The sequence below is a fragment of the Macrobrachium rosenbergii genome, chromosome 5 (assembly GCF_040412425.1).
Source record: "Macrobrachium rosenbergii isolate ZJJX-2024 chromosome 5, ASM4041242v1, whole genome shotgun sequence".
NCBI lineage: Eukaryota > Metazoa > Arthropoda > Malacostraca > Decapoda > Palaemonidae > Macrobrachium > Macrobrachium rosenbergii.
Genome location: NC_089745.1, coordinates 57,612,714 through 57,638,993, shown reverse-complemented (window position 1 = coordinate 57,638,993; position 26,280 = coordinate 57,612,714). Strand labels below are relative to the sequence as shown.

General features: G+C 36.8%; 2 protein-coding genes across 2 annotated transcripts in view; one reads left to right on the top strand and one right to left on the bottom strand.

Moving 5' to 3' along the window:
• Nucleotides 1–26,280, bottom strand: part of LOC136838938 (ninein-like protein) — a 171,671-nt gene that overhangs the window by 102,649 nt on the left and 42,742 nt on the right. The window lies entirely within an intron of this gene.
• 140up (RPII140-upstream gene protein) lies at nt 3,526–8,684 on the top strand. The gene is made up of 5 exons (XM_067104449.1): nt 3,526–3,843; nt 6,851–7,000; nt 7,193–7,314; nt 7,498–7,637; nt 8,354–8,684. The coding sequence occupies exons 1-5, from the start codon at nt 3,592–3,594 to the stop codon at nt 8,569–8,571; spliced, it is 882 nt and encodes a 293-aa protein (XP_066960550.1). The 5' UTR covers nt 3,526–3,591; the 3' UTR covers nt 8,572–8,684.

Here is a 26,280-nt window from a genome sequence, read left to right as displayed (position 1 = left end):
TCAGCCTCTCTTGTATCTTAGCTTAATATTAAATTTCAATCTAACAATAGGATGACAAGGATAGATTTCCACACGAGATGTGTAGCGCGGGAGATGTTTTTCAAATAGCCAGCCAACGGACATTTAAGGTGGGAGATGAATTTATAAGGGAAAATGCTTGTACTAGTTTAGCTCTTAGGCACCCTTCCCCCAATGACTAAAGCATTGCTGGGCAGAGCTTCAGAGATGAGGTGCCCAAAAGCAGCCAAGCAAAGCTCTCAGATGCACTCCAGCCAACACTCATATCTAAGGTGTCCAGGTGTTCCTCCAAAGCACCTTGTCTGTCCCTTCCACACACACACGGAAACCTTTGTTGAACCCCAGCGGACCAAAGCAAGCTTAATCCAACTGATCACTGCATTATTGAATTCAGCGGTAGCAACTGATTCACCAGTGTTCTTTTCCTTCGACTGACTCTCTCATTTTCCTTGTTCAAATTTCCATCTCTAAAAAAATCCCTTACTAAGAGCCCTGGTATTGAATACTCCCCTTATGAAGTTCATATAGTAATCGAATCCAGTGTTGTCCAGTAATATAAACTTAAAATACCCTCCACGCTGATACAATCATTATTCACGAGACAATTAAACCCTCATCCATTGTAATTAAATATTACTAGCGATTCTTTTATGCATCAAGTGTTATCTGGATAGTTTATTTCCAAATGTGTATGTATGCCTTGAAGCCTGGTTTTTCCCCTTTGCTTGGAGATATCCGCATCCTCCTCAGTTCTTGAAAGCAACGTTCACGTCCTTTGAACATCAACTGTTACAAGAAAGCCCTTAGAAGAGGCTCAAGTCCATTTTGTAAACTGTGTAGCATTAATGTACTCGTCCTGATTGGGACTAATATTTTGAGCTGCTGTTCAGCTTCTGTAAATGCTCCATTTTTAATGCTTTATTTCGTTTGGAACTAGTTTCACTAAGTTTAATTAATTCACGTTCTTGTGTGAAATAAATATATTCTTGTACTAATTCGTTTCAAGCTGGCGACCTATCCATTGTACTTTTATGTCATATATAGCTTTGTTGGCCTTAGAAGGCAGGTTATGTGGATCTCCATTGAATGCAAGGTAATAGTGAGCTAATTACTCTGTTAATTAAAGTAAACAACTGGTACCCACGTAATATATATATATATATATATATATATATATATATATATATATATATATATATATATATATATAAACAACTGGCAGCCAAGTAAGATACATATATATATGTATATATATTATATATATACTGTACATACAGAGAGAGAGAGAGAGAGAGAGAGAGAGAGAGAGAGAGAGAGAGAGAGAGAGAGAGAGAGAGAGAGAGAGAGTTGTAAGCAACTGAAATAATGTTCTGACCATACAATTTAAAAGTTGTTTTGGACAGAGTACTGAGTTACATAAATTTCTTTCTGCCATACTGGCATGCACATATAAAAAAATCACTGCAAAATATCTTTCATTGGTTATAAATGGCTTCACTATGCCAGGACAAATTTCTGAAGAGAATGAACCATTGGTTTGGGTCAGTGAGCTGTGCCAATAGCAGATATTCATCTTTATTACATGATAAACCAAGAAATGGGTTGTGTCTGGCATATACATTCTCTCGCTGAAATTTTTGATCACCACTGACATTAATTTCAATTAAAAATTAAATAAACCTAGCTAAGAAAGGCTGAGACTTTCCTATGGTTAGAGGCGTTGACGTTTCCCATTTTGGCGAAAGAGGTATTTAATCCTAATCCAAAAAGGTACACTTTCAGGAATTAACCTCGAGGATAAGGTTAATCCCGAGAATGGACATATTCAAGAGTACTGTCCAGCTGTTTCTACCTACAAGTGACTTCGTTTTTAAGTAATGTATTAGATGTATATGCATGCATATATGTTAACGTATGTACTTATATGCATAAAATGTATATATAGACATAAAAGGTATGTATGTGTATATATATATATATATATATATATATATATATATATATATATATATATATATATATATATATATATATACCTTTAAATTTTGTATTGAGCAAAATGAAAAATGAACAGGAAGGGCCAAGAATAATTTTTGATCTTTTAGCTTTGCTTTTGTACTGACGAATGGAGAAGGGAGGTGACAGACAATCCTCTAATTACCGTGGCCCGCGGTCACTTCACTTAATCATCCGTACACGAGGAAATGGCAGCGCCACTCAAAAAAAAAAAAAAAAAAAAAAAAAAAAAAAAAAAAAAAAAAAAAAAAAACTACAGCCAAATTATCATCTTTCTTCCTGAAAAGTTCGAACGGGTTTAAGAAAATATGGCAGCAGTGCTAATCACCAAGTCAACCTTTTGTAGCCAGAGTTATAGTATACGTGCACAGAAACATGTACAGTATAAACAATATGAAAATGTGAAGCCAGATGGTTAAACCCAGATTTACAAGGCAATAATAATTACTGTTTTGAGAATTCCAAGAGAAAACGGGCCTCTTGGAAAGGGTGGAGGTTCAAGGACGAAGGAGAAATGACACCCAAGTACTGACTCAAGAAAACAGCCAGAGCAGGCCAGAGTGACTTCCTAAATTTGTCGCATTATAATTAAGATGTGGTTACTACAAATAGCTCCATAAATTACGATGTGGGTGGCAGAAATGGCAAAAAAAAAAAAAAAAAAAATAAATAAATAAATAAAAATAATAATACATAAATGGCAAAAAAAAAAAAAAAAATAAAGTTAATGTGAAAATAGGAACACAGTTTCAGGTATGCTGATGTTATATATATATATATATATATATATATATATATATATATATATATATATATATATATATATATATATATATATAAAAGATAATTTTGGTTAAATTATTACAGTATATTATCATAGACAAAACGCCCAACCTTAACTGACTCAAAATACGAAACTTTAATTTTTAAAAGTAGGCCTTCAAAGGCAGAATTGACCGACAGTGAATTATTTAAAATATAATTACGGTTGTCATACGATAGGTAGAATTTTGGTAGCTTCAAGTTTTTAATACTCGGAAAGTTTATGAGAAATCCCAAGTGTGCCCCAGAGCAGAATTGTATAAATTAGCGTAGTTGCTACCAAAAAACTCAATAAGTTTCCACGCAATACTAGTGCATTTAAACTGTCTAAAATGAGATTAAAAGACATGGCATCAATTGATAGGCCGACTGAAAATGATAGTTGTAAGATAGTCTACTTTAAACATCGACCACGATCTCTCTCAACACTGACTGCAACCCACAAGGTTCTCAATCTCTCGTATCCACCTGCTGATACAATTTCCTATTCAGTCTGCACCGAAAATATAGCTAGGATATTATTGTTAAATATAACAGAAACATAATTTATCTAGGCAAACTAACGTTCATATCAGTATATCTTATGACCGAAGTCGATCGCAATGAATACGCCCATAACGAAACACTACTACTTCTAACCCGTCTCCTCCCTTTGACGAGTGTCATTCCGTTGGTCGTCGTCTGCTGGTTAGTCGTGCCTATCACTGTTGTCGGTCGGACTCGCTAACATAAACAATGGCAAACAGTCACTACAGGAACCTTTATTCAACGTTTATGTCCTTACAACATAAGAAAAGTGCTGCTTGTAGCCTTGTATTGGGCATGAATCTCCTAAAACTAGTGGATAATACGGATAAAATCGATACAAACGTCGAAACTGTACAACGTGCGCACCTGAGCCAAGATAATGCGGAAACCGGCAAGGACCGACTTAAGCAAATGTTTAAAAAAGACGAGTTTGGGGATCTGAGCCCTGAATTACACATGGTAAGAAATGTTACACAATACTTTATTATTTTCAAAGGCTCTTGATATTTCCTAACCTTAAAAGATTGAGTATGCTGGACGCTGTGGACATAGCCTAGGCTAGCCTAAACTGATCGTACCATGATTAGCTCGCCTGATATTTAGCCTTGCCGTTTCAACTTTTATGTTGCAAAATGGTGGGTTATATCTACTGGAAATAGTGACATTCCTTTTCCTCAAAGTTTGGCTCCTTCTGATTGCTACAAGTTTGTTGGAGTGGCACCCCTAGGTTAGGTTGATAAGCACTTCACATTGCTGCCATAATATTTAGGCAAGATCGGGGTTGGGTAGTAGGCTAAATGCAGAATCAGGTGTCAGGGCTACAGTAGGCCTAGTAGAATATGAAATTACTAGACTTACCTAACTTAACCTCTCATTAAGTTGTGACCCCTCACTGCATTTTGCCTGTTGACTAGGATATGTTTGTAATTTTCAGTAAATCCTAATTTTTATTTTTTTTTTTTTTCAAATTTTATTTTGCTAAAAATAAATGGGTTTGTTTATATCAATAATACTCACTATTATGACCATATTGTGTGCGCCTGTTTTATAAAAGTTAAAAAAAGTCATAATCTTTAGTTTTTTGTGATTTTGTTTTATAAAGCCATAACTGAGTTCGTCTTGTATCCAAAATGCATATTTAGATGTTAATTGAACCCCCCACTTTTTTTCAACTTATTCTAGATGTACCCTAAATCTTGGGCTATGTGTAGTTTTGTATGTACACTCGGCAAGAAAAGTGAGGATACAGTTTTCATTAGATTTCGTTCATCGAATTTTAATTTTTTTCTTACAGAAAACACATAATCTTGGTAAATTTACTCTAGAATATGAAAATACAATGCAAATTACATCATATATGTTAAATCTGCAAAACAAAAACGTTCAGATACTTAAAAACACCATGCATGTCCGAAGTAATCAATTTCTCAAATGACTTCGTTCATAGAGATCTAAAAGATAGTGTATGGATATCTTGGTGTAGTACTGTTTATCAGAACGGCAATATTTACTCGTTTTCCGTTATGAACAGGCTTATTATTGCATAATCATATGAGGTAATGATGATTTATTTAACTTTTACACATTCATGTTTGTATTTCACGGTGTTAAAAGTCAGCTGGAATTAATGGCAGTAAATGTTGTGACACCTAGGGAAGGTTGACCAAATCTATTTAAATCTGCAAGAGCGTTCTCTATGATGTGAGGGGCAGCACGGGAGCTTCAGCGGGAAAACACAAGTAACTGGATGTTTCTTGACGTTGCCATAGTTTTTCTCTCTCTCTCTCCATTACTAAAACATACTATACAAATATAGTATAGCTCAATCTCTAAAAGAAAGAAAATAATGAAATGAGTAGCTCTACTTACAGGCCTAGGCTTACACAACAGCAACTCTCGCTCTCTCTCTCTCTCTCTCTCCATTGAGTGTACTTTACAAATATAGTATCACTCAATCTCTAAAAGGAAAAAAAATAATGAAATGAGTAGCTCTACATATAGGCCTAGGCTTACACAACAGCAACTCTCTCTCTCTCTCTCTCTCTCATCATATCATTGCATTCATTCCTTTATTGTTCCCACACGTTTTTCGTTGGACACTGCTCAAACCGAACTCTTGATTTCATTATGGAAGATCGCGTTTCCAATTATGCAAGCATTCCGTTCATTGTGGTGTCATAAATTCATTTGTGTAAGGTTACTTGGTAGGTTATGTCAAAAAATGTTTATTTTGCTCAGAACTGTCACTGAAAATTACAACTTGAACGAATACTGTAAAGCTTACTTCTGCATTTAAGTATCAGTGACTTCAGAACTGTAGAATATGATTGAAAGTTATGAGAGGTCAAGCAAAAAACAAACACAATAAGACTGAAGCTCCTCCCCTTTCTAAAGTTGCCAGATGTCGCATTATTGAGCAATATATGTCCGAAGATTTAAAAAAAAACTGTATCTTAACTTTTCTTGCCGAGTGTACATTTCAGGGATCAGGCCCAGGACAAACTAATTTTCCTTAACATGGACCAAGGACAAACTAATTTTCCTTAACATGGATCAAAGTTAAAACAACCATACATTAGCAAAGCATATTCAATATAATGGCATATAACCTAATGCTTAATAAATATTACTGATGTTAGGTCATGCTTTTAGTATTAAGTTAGGCTATGTGTTTATTCAAAACTCTTGTACAGCAGTAGTGAAAATATAATCATGAGCTAGGGAAGATGCTTTTTATGTGGTAATTGCAATTAGTTTTGCACTTGAGAAAGTTAAAGTTTCTTGTGTCATAAGAGCCAGCTGTTCATAATGTTGCCATGGATTTTAAAAAGGTGGAATGGTTGGCTTTTCAAGGCATATATACCCTGACTTGCCCATCATGGGTTGTGCATTTCACTGGTCCCAAGTAATGTTGTATAAATTGTCAAATTTCTCACTTTCTTACAGAGTGATCACTGTATCCCTGCATTCTATCAAGGATCCAACATGGTCACATAAAATTTAATATTCAATCATTTACTGGTATGGACACATACTGGTGTTAGTAAATTACTGTATGCTTGTTCAAAACTTAACGGACATTTAAGTAGCCAAGTCAGTTCCATTTACTGTCCATAAATCAATATAATGATGAGATTGTTGTTCAAATATTTACAGACAAATCTAACCAACATTAAGTTGTACAATTAGAACTTTTAATGATCTTTTCAATTATGTGTTTGCCTATACAATTTGATGAAAAATTTAGTAGTTTGCTAAAGAAATTTTTTTGAGATACAGGCTCTCAAAGATTATTTTTGCAGATGATGAGTGCCAACAATGTCTTTACAAATTCCAATCCCAATACAAATTAAATTCAAGCTATCATAATAAAATTGCATATTTCTGCAAATCCAAGATAGTCATACCAATTTTAACATTAATTTTGGTAATGAGAAGGTAATGCTACTTATAACTATTTTTTCAGGTCACTCAGGGAGCAATGATGGGAGTTTTTTGTGGATCAATGATAGGAGGTAGCATCCATTCCAGAGAAAGCTATCTTAAATTTATGGAAAGCAATCAAGCAACAGTATTTCACAATCACATTGATGCAAAGAAGAGACTACAAGATAAGGTAAAATCTTGGAGATTTGCCTGTCAATTGCCACATAAGGAAGCAAAATAAAGTATTTGTAAATTACTGAAATGAAAAATTAAACTTGAGCTTCTTAATTATCTTGAGTATTGTAGATTGTGTCTTGGTAATACATACGAACTTATACACCACTTCAAGAAATGCAATATACACACACAAAATTTCCTGCAGGTCTTTTTAGGATTTTTTCGTGGTGCTTGGATGTGGGGCTGGAGGCTGGGTTTATTTACAGGATCAATGGTATTCATCACAACTACTGTATCCGTTTACAGAGGCAAATCTTCAGTACTTGAGTAAGTATCATTCTTACTCTAATTCTCACAAAAGTCTATGAATTTCTATAAAGTGAAAATACAATAATGCAGGAAACTAATATTCAGAATAAATTCATTATGACTGTAATTTGCAAGCATGAAAATTATTTTTCTTTTACATTTAAAACCTAACTGTAATCATACTCAAATTTTTTTTATCAGGTATATAGCAGCTGGAACATTATCAGGAATGATTTACAAATTCAAAACTGGTCCCAAAGCAATGATAGCTGGTGGAGCAGTTGGAGGCTTTTTAGGAGCAATGGCTGGAAGCATTTCACTTGCAATTATGTATGTAACAGGTAAGATTGGCAGCCCAATTGTCAGTACTGTATCAACTGGTGCTAGAACTCAAATATTTACTAAAATACTTGTATGTAGCAGAGTGTTTATTTCCATATGATATCATGCATTTTGTGTGAACAGTGTGTAACAAAGTACAATAACCTCTTTCATTGATTGTGCTATCAGGCCAAATAAATAAGCAAAAATATTCTTAATCCTATGTTAGGCTCTCCTAATTCCTAGTCTTGCTTCCCAAACTTTTCATGTTGTTTTGAAAGGTCTGAAGGTTTCCAGGGTCACCATTACATAAGTAGTCTATTGATTTATACTACAGTTATTACTGAATACTGTTTATATCAAAACTTATCAGAAATTAATGACACAACATGCAGAAGAGAAAGAGTGAAAAAGAACCAGCAGACTAACACTGGAAATGGAATTGAGAACATTTTCATGTATATCCATTACCTCATTCACTAAGCAGCAAGGAAACAAGCTCTATGTAAATGAAAACAAATGTATTTTTCAATTTGCCTTCTTTGTATAAAAGTTTTAATAGCTTTCTGAGCTTCTGGGTTGTTGCACTTTGAAGATGGTGACAGGGAAGTCGGATTTAGGAAAAATTACAAATAGATTAATGTATGGTGTTCATGGGTTTTATGAGTATAGTATATATGATTGAAATTTTACAAATATTCATAAAGCTTTGGTTAACCTTAGTCGTCTTATACAGGGACTTCGATGGAAGAAATACGGTACTGGCAATATAAATGGAAAGAAGATTATCAACAATCCAAGCTTCAAAGACTTCGAGAGGCAAGAGAAAAAGAAATTGACCCTCTACTTACTGGCCATAATCAAGTTCTCCTTAAAGATGAGTTACTCCAGTCTTTAGGTGAGGATATGGAAAATAGGAATTCTCAAGAAACTTTAAGAACTTCAGAAACCTAATACAAAACATTGTAATTAAATGCATGTATAGTTATTCTAAGAAAATAAGTTATAATTTTGTTAATTTCTATAGACAGTATATAATTTTTTAAATAAAACTCCTAAAAACATCACTGATATTTTGATGACCACTTATTAGTTATGTGAATTATTTACCTGACTACACAAATCATTATTTGCTCTTCTGGTATACCTACATAACTACAAAATTATTTGCTTTTCTGGTATACCTACATAACTACAACTACCAATGCACCAACTATTTTCCATCCTACTACAGTATTAAGTTCTAGTATTACTTCGAAGGTCCTGATTCTTGAGTTCCTAGCTTGTCAACAGTAACAGAAGGAATAAACCTTGATTTTGGATGAGAACAAAACATATGTTAGAGATCTGAGTACCGAAGAGTACAAGCTGAATGGCGTACATCAATTTGCTGCTGCAGAGTATGGCAATGCCCAAGGGTCATTTCCTATACACTGAAGTCTTGTTCTCTGGCTGGTTATATTGGGCTAAAGTTACTGATTATGGTACAGTATTTTTTACAACTGTGGGTTCCTTATTTTTTACAACTGTGGGTTCCCAAGTTCAAGACCCAGCATCAAAGCAGACGCTTATTAGTAGCACATCAAAGATTACTTTCCAGAAATTTATGCCGATGTAAATCAGTTTGTGCACTAGACACTGCTGGAGCTTTGAGCTGCTGTGGTTGTCATCAGTCAGTGTATGAGCTAATAAAAGGATATACCAAACCCCATTATAATAAAATGTACTTGTCTTCCTCTTTATAGTACATGCTGTCATGCATTGGAAGAATTACCATCAGGTATTGATTACATGTTGAAAGAAACTTATAACTGGTTTCACAGATCTTGTTTAACCGTTAAGGGACGGGCTAAATATTATCTTAACACCCCCAGACCGGGGCAAACTTTAAGGTTGGTCAATTTAAGAAGAAAATGCATCAATGGAAAGAGGATATGCAAATGCACATGGTGTAAGAAAAATTTTCAAAAATTTTTCCATACGTTCCATGGGAAGTTGAAATTGACTTATTTTACAACCCTGTGTGGGGCCTCTTTTACAAAAAATATGCAAATTTTACCAAGTTATACATATTTTTTCTAATAATTTATTTTATTTTATTTTGTAAAATTATAATTACAGCTCACACAATATCATAACAGTTAAGAACTAAAATGATTAACAAATTCTGAGTACAGTACGTATATTTGTAAAATATTTACGAGAATTACATAACTTTTTGTGATGTATACATATTTTTCTAATATTTCTTTGCACTTTTCTTTGCAAAATACAATTACAGTTGACATACTATCATAAAAGATAAGAACTAAAACGAACAGCAATCCCTGGGTATATTTGTGAGCAAATAAATAAAAAGACATCATGGGATAGAGAGGGGCAATACATTCACCCATCAAGTCTCATGGCACACTGAGACCCCCTCTGTCCTGTGCTGAGCTACTACAGTTGCCATAAGTCATTTATCAACCACTGAAGTGATATAAACATCTTTCCCACTAAATTCATCCAAATTTTATGGCACGTAATATTAATACTCATATGAGTTAGCCCTTCCATCACTCAAAACCTGTTATACTGTAGATATTTATATGATGATGCCCATCATTAAGGGTTAAGAAGAAGAGAACCTTATTTAGAAATCTGTAAGCTCACTGATAATAAGAAAGAACCACTACAAAAAATGATACCTCTGTCTTGTACATTTTGGCTTACATGAGGTAACAGTGTTAACAAAGATCTTGGTTAATGGGAGTCAAATTCCAATTGCAGTTTCATCATGTGATAAAATACACCGAGAAAGTTCCATGCTATAAACTTTCCTACCAATACACTGTACCAGACTTTCTGAGACATCATTTGCATTACTTTGAATGGGTGAATTTGCTTTTTAAAAGGAAGAAAATGATTAGGAAAAACTATCACTGTATCCTTAGTAATAAACTTTACAACTTTTAAATTATAATGCTCTGAAAAATTTTGTATGCTGACAGTACATAGCCTGAGGTTGACAAGAGTATCGCTTCAGTACTGTAATACCCCGAACTTACGCGATTCGAGTTGCGCGAATTCACAGACACAAATTTTTCATTGAAACCTAATTAATTGTCATACATGAGTTTTTCACAGACATGTATACAGTTATGTTTATTTGTTTTGTATGATGAATAAATTTTTTACCTAATAATAAGTACTAATTTTCAAATAATAATATTATAACTGTAATTACTGTACAAAATTTGTATTATTTTAAACAAACAAATTCTTCCCCTCATCTTTTGTACGAAGCTGAAGGCAAAAGCTGTCAGACATGTCATTTAACCCTTAAACGCAGAGCCTCTATTTACAAAAACGTCTCCCGTATGCCGGCGGCGTTCGGTGAGTTAGCGCCGAAGCGGAAAAAAGGTTTTTTTCAAAAAATCACAGCACGCTTAGTTTTTAAGATTAAGAGTTCATTTTTGGCTCATTTTTGTTGTCATTGCCTGAAGTTTAGTATGCAACCATCAGAAATGGAAAAAAATATCATCATCATATATAAATATTGAAATATATGACAGCGCAAAAAAATTTTTTCATATATAATTTTGTACAAATTGCGCTGTGAGCAAAACGGTTAAAGCTAACGGGTTATTTTGTATTGTACACTAAATTGCGATGATTTTGGTATATAACAAATTGTAAAACGATCAAAGCAACACAGAGAAAATATTATCACAAAATGATGCATGAACTCGTAACACGCGGACGTAAAAAAATGTTTTTTTTCAAAAATTCACCATAAATCGAAATATTGTGCTAGAGACTTCCTGTTTGTTGAAAAATGAAGCTAATTGATTGAATATTACTAGACTGTAAGTGTTTTAGCTTACAATTGCAGTTTTCGACCATTTCGGTCGAGTTAAAGTTGACCGAAAGTCAAATTTTTTCTATTTATCGTGATTTATATGAAAATATTTCAAAACTGATAAAAGCTACAACCATAAGTTATTTTCTGTTGTATTGTACATGAAATTGCACACATTTTCATACATAAAACTTTATGTAACGACTAATATAAAACTGTGCAAATATTACGATAATGTGACAAAAGAATTTCTGAGATGTTCGGCCGAGTTACCGCGCAGACGTAAGGAAAATGTTTTTTTCAAAAATTTACCATAAATCGAAATATTGTGCTAGAGACTTCCAATTTATTGCAAAATGAAGGTAAACGATTGAATATTACTAGAATGTAAGAGTTTTAGCTTACAATTGCGTTTTTTTACCATTTCGGTCGAGTTAAAGTTGACCGAAGGTTGAAATTTTGGCAGTTATCGTGATTTATGTGAAAATATTTCAAAACTGATAAAAGCTACAACCATGAGCTATTTTCTGTTGTATTCTACATGAAATTGTGCACATTTTCATATATAAAAGTTTATGTAATGACTAATGTAAAACGATGCAAACATTACGACAACATGACGAAAAGAATTTCTGAGATGTTCGCCAAGTTACCGCGCACAGATGTAAGGAAAAAGTTTTTTTTTTCAGAAATTCACCATAAATCGAAATATTATGCTAGAAACTTCCAGTTTTTTGCAAAATGAAGGTACATGATTGAATATTACTAGAATGTAAGAGTGTTAGCTTATAATTGCGTTTTTTTACCATTTCGGTCGAGTTAAAGTTGACCCAAGGTTGAAATTTTGGCAGTTATCGTGATTTATATGAAAATATTTCAAAACTGATAAAAGCTACAACCATGAGTTATCTTCTGTTGTATTCTACATGAAATTTCGCACATTTTCATATATAAAACTTTATGTAACGACTAATATGAAATGGTGCAAACATTACGACAACGTGACGAAAGAATTTCTGGCGCGGACGTAAGGAAAAAGTTTTTTTCAAAAATTCACCATAAATCAAAATATTGTGCTAGAGACTTCCAATTGGTTGCAAAATGAAGGTAAATGATTGAATATTACTAGAATGTAAGAGTTTTAGCTTACAATTGCGTTTTTTTACCATTTCGGTCGAGTCAAAGTTGACCAAAGCTTGAAATTTTGGCAGTTATCGTGGTTTATATGAAAATATTTCCAAACTGATAAAAGCTACAACCATGGGTTATATTTTGCTGTATTTTACATGAAATTGCACACATTTTCATATATAAAACTTTATGTAACGGCTAATATAGAACAGTGCAAAAATTACGACAAAATGACGAAAGAATTTCTGAAATTTTCGGCTGAGTTACCGCACAGGCGTAAGAAAAAAGTTTTTTTTTCAAAAATTCACCATAAATCGAAATATTGTGCTAGAGACTTCCAATTTGTTGCAAAATGAAGGTCCATGATTGAATATTACTAGAATGTAAGAGTTTTAGCTTACAATTGCGTTTTTCGACCATTTCGTCGAGTCAAAGTTGACCTCAAGGTTGAAATTTTTGTAGTCGACGTACGGTACGTCCACTTGGCACCCAACAGACAATTTTAGTCGACGTATGATATGTCCAGTAGGCGTTTAAGGGTTAACATGACAAGAAGGGGGAGTGTTGCTGATCAGGGGTCAAATTTCTTACTAATTCTCTCTCTCTCTGTCCATGATAATTCATAAATTTCACTAGTAAGCACAACTGTTATCTCTCTCTCGTTCATAGTTAGCGCAACCTACATATTACTGTTTCTCTGTATGTCTTTAACTGTACAGTAGATCATTTTTAATTGATCTAATTTTACCTGTACTGTCTACAAACTGTAAATGCGCCGTTCTAAAACATAGAGACATAGAGCATTTCAGAACAAAGAGAAAGAGATAGAATAAAGAAGTTTTTAAAAACGAGGTTGAGAAGTTCTAAAAATAGATCGGTGGAATGGGGGGAGAGAGAAATAGTACACTAATGTTCACTCTCTCCTATATTCTTACGGTAACCATTTATTTCTTTTTCTAAGAGTAATGAATTACGCTAACTTTTAAATGAAATTACGGTAACTTTAATTTCACTTAAAAGTTAGTTTAATACTGAATTTCCACCTTTTGATATCTAACCTAAGAATAACTTCTCTCTCTCTCACTCATGTTATTCTCTCTGTCTCTGTAATAATTCATAAATAATTTAACTCGATATTTTAAGTAAGGACAATATCTCTCTCTCTCTCTCTTTCTCTCATGTGTTATTCTCTGTTTCCATAACAACTGATAAATAATTTCACTCACTTAAGTAAGGACAACCTCTCTCTCTCTCTCTCTCTCTCTCTCTCTCATAGTTAGCGCTCGCACATTTTTACAACTTATTATTTCTCTGTACGTCTTAACCTGTACAGTAGATAGTTTAAATTGATCTAATTTTATCTGTACCATCTACGAAGTGTAAATGCGCTAGTGTGGCAAATACATTCTAAAACACAGAGACACAATAACTAGGAGTTGTATTAGTCAAAATAAAAGACACTGTTTGTTCATGAAAAAGCATTTCAGAACAGAGAAAGAGACGTAGACTGAAGTTATTAAAAAGAGGTTGAGAAGACTTCTAAAAATAGATCAGTCGGAAGGGGAGAGAGACAGAAATTCTCTTCCAGCTCTCTATTTTTATGTCAACCATTTATTTATTTTTTTAAGGGTAATGCATTTAGCTAACTTTTAAATGAAATTACAGTAATTTTAATTTCATTTAAAAGTTAACTATAATTTGGGAGCATGATTAGGGTCATATTTAGTGTTTAAACTTTACAAATAAGCATTTATTAGCATTCTTAGAGACCGGGGTATGACTGTAGTTCTTCCTATTGACGAAGGTGATTTTAGTCATAAGTTTTCTTCTCCTCTGGCTATCTAGAGAGAGGCTAACTTAATTTTGGATGAAAGTTTACTTAACATATAGTCTAGATGCCATAACTTCCTTATCAGGGATTGCAAAGAACTAAATAACTCATGCTCTGAGTCTGGTGTAAGATCTCAACACTTGAGATTGTAATAATTTTTGTAATGGAGATGTAACATCTGGATTAGTTATTTTGGACAAAAGCAATGACTGTAACAAAAACTGAAGGAGCATTTGTACTGAAGGGTCTTGCAGAATGTGCAGTGAAAACTTGTAGTCTCCCAACAAACAATAATTAAGTTGAGAAAATTTGTATACGAGTAACATCAATGAAAAGGTGAGAAACCACATGGGTTAGAACTCTTAAATTATATGCTAAGAATAAACACAAGCACTGAACTTACTGGAAAAAGTTACATATCATTTGAACCCACAATCTATAATGAACTTATCATTCATCTATCTACAAAATAAGAGAAAGCAAGCAGAAGTGGACAACCTATCAAATAAACCAAGCCTACAGACTGGAAAGAATGAAAAATGACAAATTTTCACTTAACCCGAGTTCTTCACATATGGATAACTTTCGGCGAAGCTGGAAAGGCCGGCCGTTAAACTTTTCCTAGGCAGTTACGGTAACAGTTACCTATTGTAGGGGCGGAAGTACCACCCACCTAACTAGTATGCATTCAATCTTTTCAGTTTACCTTTTGGCTCAGGTGAAAGAATGAGGGGTGGTTAGAGGTGGGCCTTTTATGTAAAGACCTCAAGTTTGTATGTTACGAAAAATACAAATTAATTAAAAATTTGTCATTTGTTCCTACACAAATACAAACCTCGGTCTTTACATATGGAGACTTACTATTAGAGGGAGGATTTCAACTAATCCTCTGAACTGACTGGTAGTTTGATTCACTTGGTATTCTCTTCCTGGTCATGAAAGAGCAAAGGAAGGATACCATACCTCTGACCTGTTGAACATTAGTGATGTTCAACTGCCAGACTTCTGGGCACTTCGAATCAAAGGAAAGTATGAAAACCCTTGATTCAAAACATACAGGTGAACCCACAATGTCAAAGACTGTGTAGCTAAAAAACCAACTGGCTTGCCTATAGTCAGTCCTTCTCTCAACTTGCTACAGAGAAGGTAGGAAATGTTTCTATTAATCTAAACAAAATGATTATAGATTTGACACTCAGCCATGCAGATCACCTGCATGCACGCCAGTCCAGTTCAGCTTGTGACAGCTTGTTCACTCTTCCTCTGTTCACTGAAAGAGGATGGAAAACAGGAGGAAAGTAGGAAGCCAGTCCCGCCCACACCTCCCTGTGGCCGCAAACCTTCGGCGAGATGCAACTTGTCCTTAAGAACTGGGTAAACTACATGACTTACTGAGCATCTGCCAAGGATCCAAGGAAAAGGAGTCCAAGGACCCATGGGCAATAACCCAAGGTAAAAGGATAAGAATGTGAACTGCACAATTTCATTCTATCCTAGCACCAGATTGACAGGTTCTTCCTGAATGCTATAGATCGATGGATGACTGTGGCTGCTAAAAATGTTGCCTCAAACATACTGATGACCACCAGGAAATGGCAGGGTACATTCGGAAGGTCATTCCCCAAGGCAGAGAAATCATCCCTTTGCCTATGATCAACATGGTCAACACTCCAAGGTAAGAGGATATGAGTGTGAATTTCACAAATAAATTCTATTCAAGTACTCGAACTACACAAATACATTCTATTTAAGTACTTGAACTACATGTCTTTTCTGAATGTGACACACATATGGACGACTTTGCCTTCTGGAGATCTTATCCGAAACGTGCTCATGTCCAGTAGGATGTTTCACAGTACGCTTGGATGATCAGTTCTTCAGCTAGAGAAAGGATCCCTTTGCCATCGTTTCTCAGGCAGCTCGAAGCTAACAAATTAGTCATTAGCTTTGGGCTGAAAGACTAGATTGTGGGGGTAACACAGAAGTCATACTGTCCTTGGTGCCACAGGATCATTGAAGGAAAATGATCAGTCTAGCTGATCACCTTCAAATATGCAAAATAAGCAGATCAAACAGAGCCAACAACAGGAAATTGAGAAAAGAAAGAATATGGTCAATCTTTTTTCGAGGGTGAGCGAGAACTGAAGTCAAGATCAACTGTCTTATCCCCTGACTTCATCGGAAAAGTGTCATCTCGCTTTTGATTCCTTGTTGGACACAGTACCGAAAGTACTTCTGTCTGTCCGAGTACTACCACAGTCACAGACCTGACATGTAAGGACACTAGGATCTTTGGGGACCATGTTAGTATCGTGGTGTCGTTATCATACTGAGGATTGTAAGCAGCAATTACTGCCTACATCTCCCACTCCTCACAGGAGTAAGGTAACAGCACGAGGACCAAGGAAAGGGGCTCCAGACACCCCTCCTTGACTGGAAATAAGTTTTCAGAACTTAGTCTCCAGATCAGTTGATAGATATATCTGTTCAGACAAGAAGTTAACAGATATATCTGTTCAGACAAGAAACTAAGGTATCTATCAATATGCGTCTAATGTCATTCCTTTCCCCTTTAGCTAGAGATAGGAAGGTATATCATTGAAAGATACATTTGTGTACAAAACAAAACGTTATATCAGTTGGAATACTTCAGTCTGATAGGTCTTGTCTTCCTACCTATCTTGGTAGAGAAGAAAGCAACTAGAAAAGAAAGAGACCAGTGTCTTGATCAATTTCACTGTCCTTATCAGTGAGATCTCATCGATACCGCAAGTAAAAGTGGTTTAGTATAGCTAAGAACCATCATTCAAAATTCCATGAAAATAAAAATTCTTGTATATATGTTTTTGGTATTAAAACCAATCTTGTAGTAGAAACTGATAAAACTGATAAGGGAAAGTAGGCATGCTCAACCACTTCATGTTGCCAAAGAAGTGGAACTCCTGTACCCGTGCATGGACATAAACTCCTGTGACAGAACTTGTGTGATATACATCCCTCATCCTGGAATGTGTATGACTGACGTCTGTGTTGAGCATGCTACTGCAACCCCATTCATCAGCACTGTACACAGAGAAGATGATAGGATAACCCCAGGGGATATCCTATGATAAGATGTTCTATGTAGATTCGTGCTAAGTACTCTACTGTCAACTTGTGCACTGCCAATGGACTTAGCACCATCGACAGGGGAGATGTCCTAGTACTGTCAATGGAATGTGAGGAGACCCCTTATGATGAAAAAGTTCAGTAAGCTACTCAAAAGAGGAGTTGCCCTATGATGATACAACAAACCCCCCTTATTCATTGCATATATATAAGTCAAGGAGAACTACATCTGTTCAAGCAACAAACCATGTCAGCCACATGCAATGGGTTCATCACTACTCCTCACTCTTTGCTGGAGAGAGAAGTAAAGACTACTGAGAAGCATATTTGTATGTTGTATGGAACATATAAATGTTGTAACAGCATGACTGCAACACCCACCTGCATCAAGCCAATTCCACTGAATGACGTGCCATTCTTCAAAACTGTCCTTAGAAGAGAAGAAAGGAAAAAGAGAAAGAAAAGAGACCAGTCATCTCATTCATTCCATCTTCCACACTATTACCTTAGGCAAGATACAAACGGTCATGCCAAGGGCACTGGATGAGCTATGAACAGACAAGTTGTTCTTAAATGCCAGAGAGGAACTTATTCTTCTGATGTCATGTAGCATAGGCTAAGGACTCAACTACTTAGGCTAGACTAAGTAAGCCCGCAAACCTAATCCCACCAAGTTCTTGAGGAACAGGAGATATTTCCTGATCTGTCCTTGGCCAAGAAAATCCAGGTGTGTTCTCAAATCCTTTCTTGAGCTTAGAGGAGCTTCAATAGCAGTAGGAGTAATCACAGGTGGGGATTTAAACTTCAGAATTATTATATGAATATTATTGAACTCACAAATGAGATTAATAGCCACTTCGTAAGAAAAAAGAAAATCTTATTCTTCAAATCTTCCATTTCCTATGGTGAAGGTAAACACCATAAGTAAAAGGGAGAGAGAGAGAGAGAGAGAGAGAGAGAGAGAGAGAGAGAGAGAGAGAGAGAGAGAGAGAGAGAGAGAGAGAGAGATTCTGACTGGATACAGAAGACCTCTTCTCAATACAAAGGGCTCCCATCATTCGCCGCTCGACGAGTCATGTCCTCGGAACCGTGAAGAGTTATGTCCATGGACGTGTTAAGAGTCACATCCTTAGATGGGCTTGATAAAGTCACGACCATGGGCGAGGGCAAAGGGACATACATCAGCCTCGAATGTTGGCTGTTATCTACATGATCGAAAGGCACTGCACAGACATGCTGCTGATGACTTGCATATGGCTGTTGCTGATGGGCATGGTCGTGACTAGCATGGCCGTGAACAGAATGGGCACAGCCGTGGCCATAAATCGGATGGTTGTAGATGTGATTTGGCTCCATTCTAGATGTCCATTGAAGTTATATCAATGCTCTTCACTCAAAAGAATGAACGTGGCGGTGAACGGACAGGATACGGCACTTCAATGTGGCATGGCCGCAGGCCATCCCATTCTCTTCTCAACCTTTCACTCAAGCGAGGTCAATGGTCCGTTCCCAGACACATCATCTTAAGACAACTTCCACAGCCCCCCTGTGACGGCCGTATGTCCATGCTGTCATGTCTGAACATATGAGACGACCAACTGTTATGAACCCACTGCACGTATGTGTGTCTTCACGGACTCGGACGTGCGACAGGACACAGTCAAGAAAGCTTGAATGAAGATCAGAGGTCCCTCTGGAAGAGCGTGGGAAGATGATGACTAATGTCATGGACGTCTGAACATTGAGTCAACAAAGTCCAAGGGTGGAAACATGTTCATGGTCGTGCAGAAGTCCTCATGTACATCAAAGGAAGGAACATAATTTCTTTGGCTGGATGTCCTTGAGCACAGGAAGACAAATGCCAAAACTGGTCATGTCCGTGGATATTTGGAACTATGGTGACTAAGTCACGAACGTGTGAGCGTCGAGGCGATGAAGCCTATGCTGGAAACACGTCCCCAAACGTCCAGAATCTCTCTGGCTGGAACGTCTGCTACAATCTCCACTGCTGCTTCTATTTTGAACCATCTGGTAAGAATCGTCGGCTCAGAGTTCCGAAGAAAACCGAGTGTCTTGCTCGAGCCAAGTCACATATAGGATGAACGTCAATTGTTCCCTCATTCCTGAGGAGATACTAGTTCGGGGAATATTCCCGAAACTAGTATAGGTGACACAGGTTACCTCTTCAACTTCCCATATACGAGGAAACCGTGCACCTGGTGCTCTGTGTAGCAGGATCCCAGAGAGAGACCCAAGACACAAAGAAATCCCAGTCCGTAGACAAGGGAGAGAACCGATAGAAGAAGGCGAAGATGACAATAGTGAAAGGATTCTCTTCTTTGACTTCTACTACAACTGGAGGGCCTTACCACAGAACACATACATGTGAAGAAACAGTGAAGAATTCCCAAAAACCCCCAACGTCTGAAATAGTGGAAGACAGGTCGTACTGCTCTTGAAAGGCCGAGTTGATCGATCGAAAATATGTTGGAGGAATCGGCTGATGACGTCAAAAGAACTAGCCATGACATCACAACCCCATCCGTGACGTCACAGGAGCGGACGACCCTTACCAAAGCAGAAATTACTGTGTAAGAGTGGGAATAATCATATATTCTAATAAAACTGTGATAATACAAGTTTACTTCATATATATGACAAAAGGACACCCAAAGTGAAGGGCACCGGATGACGCAACATCGGGAAAGGTATGAGAAGCCACAGAAGCAGACAAAGGCTACATCAGAGAAGCGGTCAGTCTAAGATTGGTACTCCTGAATGATAACGTAAACTGCGCATCTGGGCCTGGAAAAGAAGAACAAAATGGCGTTGCCCCAACCGTCCCAGGATAGGAACAACCCCTTTAAGTCACCATGTAGATGGGGCTCCCAGGCTCTGAAAGGAACACCCTGCTGTCAGATCTGGCTTGGTTCCAAGCTTCCATCACCGAACTAATGAGTTGGAAGAGGTACACCAATACGTGAAGTGGCAACACTGGGAGAGCACAGATAATGTAGAGGGACTCACAGGATCTGAGCGGAACAAGCCGCCATCCGACTTCAAGGTGAGCAGCGGGCTGAAAATTATTGTCGTGCAAGAAGAAGACAGGGAAGTCCAAAGGCAAAACAACCTCTGAACTGTAGGGGCTGAAAGAAACAAATAATACGCCTTCCCCCCCCCTGGAAGGGAATAAACTTCCCACCCTGAGAGAAAGGAAAAGAAATAGGTAGCTCACCAAAATAATGGAATAAAGTGTCCAAGCCTACTCCACTATAAAAGAAACTCTGATATTTCGTTGTATATATATGTGAATGCTTGTTTTTGCTATAAAGTACAGATATATTTATACCCTGTACCTCTTCAACTATTGTAAAATGCTTATAACTGCCTATTTTAACAGTTCACTGCCTAATTTGATAGTTCAAACAAAAATATATCATAAATTATCATACTAAAACAATTTAAAATCATTCCAAACAGGAACACACCCCAAACCATCCGAAAACACCCAAGTCATCATATAGTGGCAACTAATGAAGTTACCCCTTTATATGTAAGCATAGTCGTTTTTTCTCATAGTACCATTTCGTTTTAATGGAAGTTGTAGCTGAAGTTGAGAAAACAATGTCAAGCTACCAATGACTATACATTATTGTGCATCGGCAACATGGATGAAACCAAAATTATAGGTCATGAAAGAACACATTTTATTGTTGTTTTCATGCCAATAAAAGATAAATATGTAAAGCTCATTATTATTATGAAATCAAGTCAAAACAGCAAAGGGAATCTGTTCATATCTTTACAAAATCACCCTCAGCTGATTTCAAACCAAAACACTGACCGCTATGTTTGCATTTTACAATACACGAGTAATATGAGATACATACAATATTATTGGATACAGTGAAGTAAAGCATAACATTTTAAAAGAGCCATGGAAAAGATGCATATTCGTTATGTTTGTATTTTATAATACAATACTAACATGTGAATATTACATACACTAATTTTATGTCTAGAGTTGCATGATAACAGAGTATATACAGTAATGAAATTAGCCTAGGTCTGGTCTATTTTACAGATCTTAAGTCACTCTGCGGTAGTGGCAGGCGAAGGGCAGCGATTTATTCAGAATCACTGCCCTCAGAGTACCTGAAGCATTTCAGGGAGGGCCTCACATCAATCTTCTTGCTCGGCGTTATCAATGATGAGGTGAAGGACGTGGATGGCTGGGGGATGGAGGAAGGGGTAGCAGCAGGACTTGGCACCAGCGTCTTGGACCTAAAATTGTTGTCAATCTTCGTCTGCTTTCTTCCAAAGCGCTTCTGACATAGATCAAGCACATATTTTAGCTGGCGAAGGGGGTAGTAGACTGGATACGTTTGGCTCAGTAAGGTCCTCCGTAAAGCCCATTAATGCATCCAGGTACTGAGCCATCTCATCCAGCGGCACCTTCTTTTGCCGCAGCTCTTCCTCATCGTCGTCATCATTGTTGTCGCCTTCTGCAGCAGCACTTTCATGCATTGGCTGCTCAGCTGTCTCTTCCTCTGTGAGTGTCTCGTAACCTGGATCAGTTGTTGTCTCCTCCATCCACTCTTCAACATCCTTGACCTGTAACTCCTCTGCACCTGCTGCTTGAAGTTTGTCGAGGATGACGTTGTCCTTAAACCCCTGGAAATCGATGATGGAATCTTTATTCTTCAGCAGTTTATTCCAGCCATATTTGCAGAGCAGATACTTTCATGGTATCCCATGCCTTCACCCAATTATGGAAAGCCGAGTGAAGATTGAAATTCCTCATACAGGCAGTCCCGAGTTATCGGCGGGGTTCTGTTCCGACGGCGTAATGATAACCAGAGAACTGTGCCTCTGGTATGTATCGGCGCCAATAAGTGGAAATCTGCAATTTTCAGCGCTGAAATTTGCCAATTTTCATCACTAGACAAGCACCATAAAACCCAGATCGCCAATAAGCGGGGTCTGCCAGTGCTGACAAGAGTCCGTTGTCCTCTTGTTTCTTCAGCGCCCTCCGTCACAGAGCACCTCCTTCAAGAACAGGTTGGTATAGAACCTCTTTGATGCCACAATTATTCCTTGATCCACTGGTTGGATCAAAGACGTATTCGGAGGAAGAAAAAGACAACGAACCTGGCCATCTTTGCTGACCAACTCTTTTATGTCAGAACGAGCTGGTGCATTATTGAGGATCACTAAGGCACGAACACAGTCCTGGGAAATCTTAAGGGTCTCCATCTGGTACCTGATGACTTCAGGGATGAAATAATTAAAGAACCAATGCTTAAAGATACGCATGGTGAACCATGCATTCTTCAAAAAATCATACAGAACAGGCAGGTCATTCATGTTAATGTTTCGGAGGCACCGTGGCCGTTTTGCCTTGCCAACATACAAAGGCTTGAGTAGGTGCATCCTGTCAATATTTGCACAACAAACGATGGAAATTCTTTCTTTGCTTATGTTGTGGCCTTTTGCCCTCTTTTCTTCTCGCATAACATACGTATGATCAGGCATCTTCCTGAAACAAAGGCCAGTCTCACTGGCGTTATAAACTTATGAAAGCAGCCAGTCTTCGTCCTTAACCAACTGGCAAATCCTTTCTCTGAATTTCACAGCAGCATCTTTGCCATCTGACAATGTTTCTCCTGACACTTTTACTTTTCAGCCTATGTTTAAAATAAAAAGCCCAACCAATAGATGATGTGAATTCCTTCAGTCAAACATGAATGCTCAATTTCTTGGCAGCCTTGATGAGCTGTTCAGCACTGATGCTGACCCCTGCTATGCCTTGCTGCATGTACCATCTCAGTACCATTTCTTCAAGTTTGTCATTTTCCAATACTCACATAGATTTTCGACCAGCCTTGTCCCCTCCATGTTCGATATCATAGTCTCTATTCTTAAATGCTGCCAGTTTGCCTTTAGCTTTAATAATGTCACACATTGTCTGTGCACTGACACCATAAAGTTCAGCCACAATTTTCTGTGACCAAACCCTCTCTAATTTTGCAATAGCATCCAGCTTTTCCTAGATGCTTAAACACTTCCTTGAACACTTTTCTTGGGTAAGAGCCATTGCACAAATCACTATAAATCACAAAAAAAGCAAAATAAAACACCACATGCTGCACACAAAGGGTCGAGATAAAGCGATTGCAAGTCAGATGTGTCAACAGAGGGGATGCTGGCAACAGTGTGACCCGTTGAGAGCATGGGTGAGCTTGGGTGATGTGCTTTCTCTTCACTCAAAATCCCAGCATTTCTTTTGGGGTGTAATTTGAAAATACAGTTTGGCACTCAATCCGAGGGCGAAAATCCTCGAATTGATATTTCCATTTTGCACCGATATATCCAGAAATATGGTATACCACAGTCCGTTATCTCGGTGCACTACTGTATATCTGCACTACTGTATATCTGTATCTACGGGAAGGGAGTGAGCCATATGATTTACACCCCCCAAAATGGGAAAGAGACAAGACAGTAAATGCTGACTGGTCCTGAGCATGTAGACAGGATCAACGCAACTGCAGGACTTGCGTCATTAACATTTGTGTTGAGGAAATGGAGGAAAACTTGCTATGTTAAGTAAGACAAATCCTCACACGAGACCCTCAGCTGCAACATGAACCTGTAACGTCTCAATTGTCTCGATCTACAAGACAACTGAAAGACTAAAACATTACCATGTTCCAAGAAATTGTGGAATTTGAATCAAAACATTGTGTCTAAAAAAAGAAAATAATTAAACACACACCTAGATGAAGGTGTTTGGGAAACAACAATAATGATATAAGGGAGAGAAACTCCACACCTAAGCCTACTTCGCAGTATGAGTAAGTACTGTAAATATATCATTGAAGACATAGAAGCGAAACATATTGACATGTCTTAATATATCAAAGTACACAAATGTTTCAATATATCCAAATCAACACCTCAAATTACAAACATAAAATATACAACAAGAGGGAAAAGGCTGAATGGCAGGACAGAGAAGAAAAGCACGTCTTGTCGAGAGTGCAGCCAAAAGTAAACTGAAGAGATTAAATGCATAGCGGCCAGGTGGGCGGTACTTCTGCCCCTACCATAGGTAACTGTTACCATAAATGCCTTGCAAAAGTTTAACAGCCGGACTTTCCAGCTTCACCGAAGGTTATCCATATGTAAAGACCTCAGGTTTGTATTTGTGTAAGAACAAATTTAGTTTAAAGCTTGAATGATTTGTTCTTTGTGCTAAATGTGTGTGTTTCAGTTGAGTGAAGATAATTTCTTTCTCAAGTTAAAAATTTTTTTTTGTTCCATTTAGGTAATTTTTTCTTTACATTAAAAAAGTCCAGTTCAAGTTGAAATATAATTATTTGTTCAGTAGAGATCTTTTGTTCAGTAAGTTGAAGAAAACAACTGTTTCAGGTTCACACAATTAGACAAGTTCTGGTAACACTACATAAAAAGATTAAGAAAATGTAATGTTACTTGCAATTAGAAGCAATAATGCAGAAAAACAAAGTACAGTAAACCCCCCCATATTCGTGGGGATGCGTACCACACTCCCCAGCGAATAGCTAAAATCCACATATACTTAAAACCCCTCTCAAAACACTCATAACTGCCTATTTTGACAGTTTAAACACAAAAAAACCCCTCTAAAAATGCTTATACCTGAGTATTTTAATGGTTTTACCACAAAAAGTGCATTTAATCATGAAAATGATATGAAAATACAGTAATTAGTAAATATTTCTCAGTGAAAAATACAGAGAATGGGCAAATTTTCCACGAATACTGTGTATATACGTTCCACAGAGAAATCTGCGAATAGGCGAGTCAGCGAATCACGAGACTGCGAATACGGGGAGTTTACGGTATACAGTATACATGGAGTAAGAGCTTTCCACGAAAGACACTTATAGTAAGTCCAAACAGAAAAATGGGCACTAACAAGGCAAATAGAGATGAATGTGAAAAGGTAAGACCATAAAATGTTAAAATTCATAGCTGGAAGTATGGTTGGAAATCATATTACAAATGACATACTCAGAGAGATGTGTCCAAAGGTTGGAAAAAAAAAAAAGACATAAATCTCAAAGACTGGGGTGGTTTGGATTGATGACATGACACAAGGGAAAGGACAGTTGGTCTAAAAAGTGATATATACAGTATATGAAAAAAGCCTACATTAAGGGCCCAAAGATTAAGGAAAAAAGGGGAAAGATAAAGACCTAAACCTAATGAGGGTTTAAGTAGAAAGTGCCCCATTCACAAGACAGTGGAGAGACCTTGTATCTGATCTGACCAATAAGCTTCACATAAAAACGTTTATGATGATGGTGAAAAGTACTACCATATAGCATTCAGTATTCAAAACTGTGAGTATCCCGTTAAAATCTTCGGTATGGGGGAAAAACTAGCCGTTAAAATCTTAGGTATGGGGGAAAAACTAGCAATTGTTATTGATAATATACATCATTAGCACTAATAATACAAATATTATAATACAGGAAAGGGGACATTATCAATGTCACTATATGTGAGGAAGGCAACTTGTCCAATGCATTTTATAAGAGCTTGTGTGAGTGCTTGGTTTATTTTCTTGTGGAATTCATATATTACTTAAGTAAATTCTAAGACAACATAAATTTTCTCTTCTCTTCGTCTATTTACCTTTGGAAATGACTTCCTAGAATATTTCCACAGGCTAAACTTATTACTCCTCTTAACTTGCTCA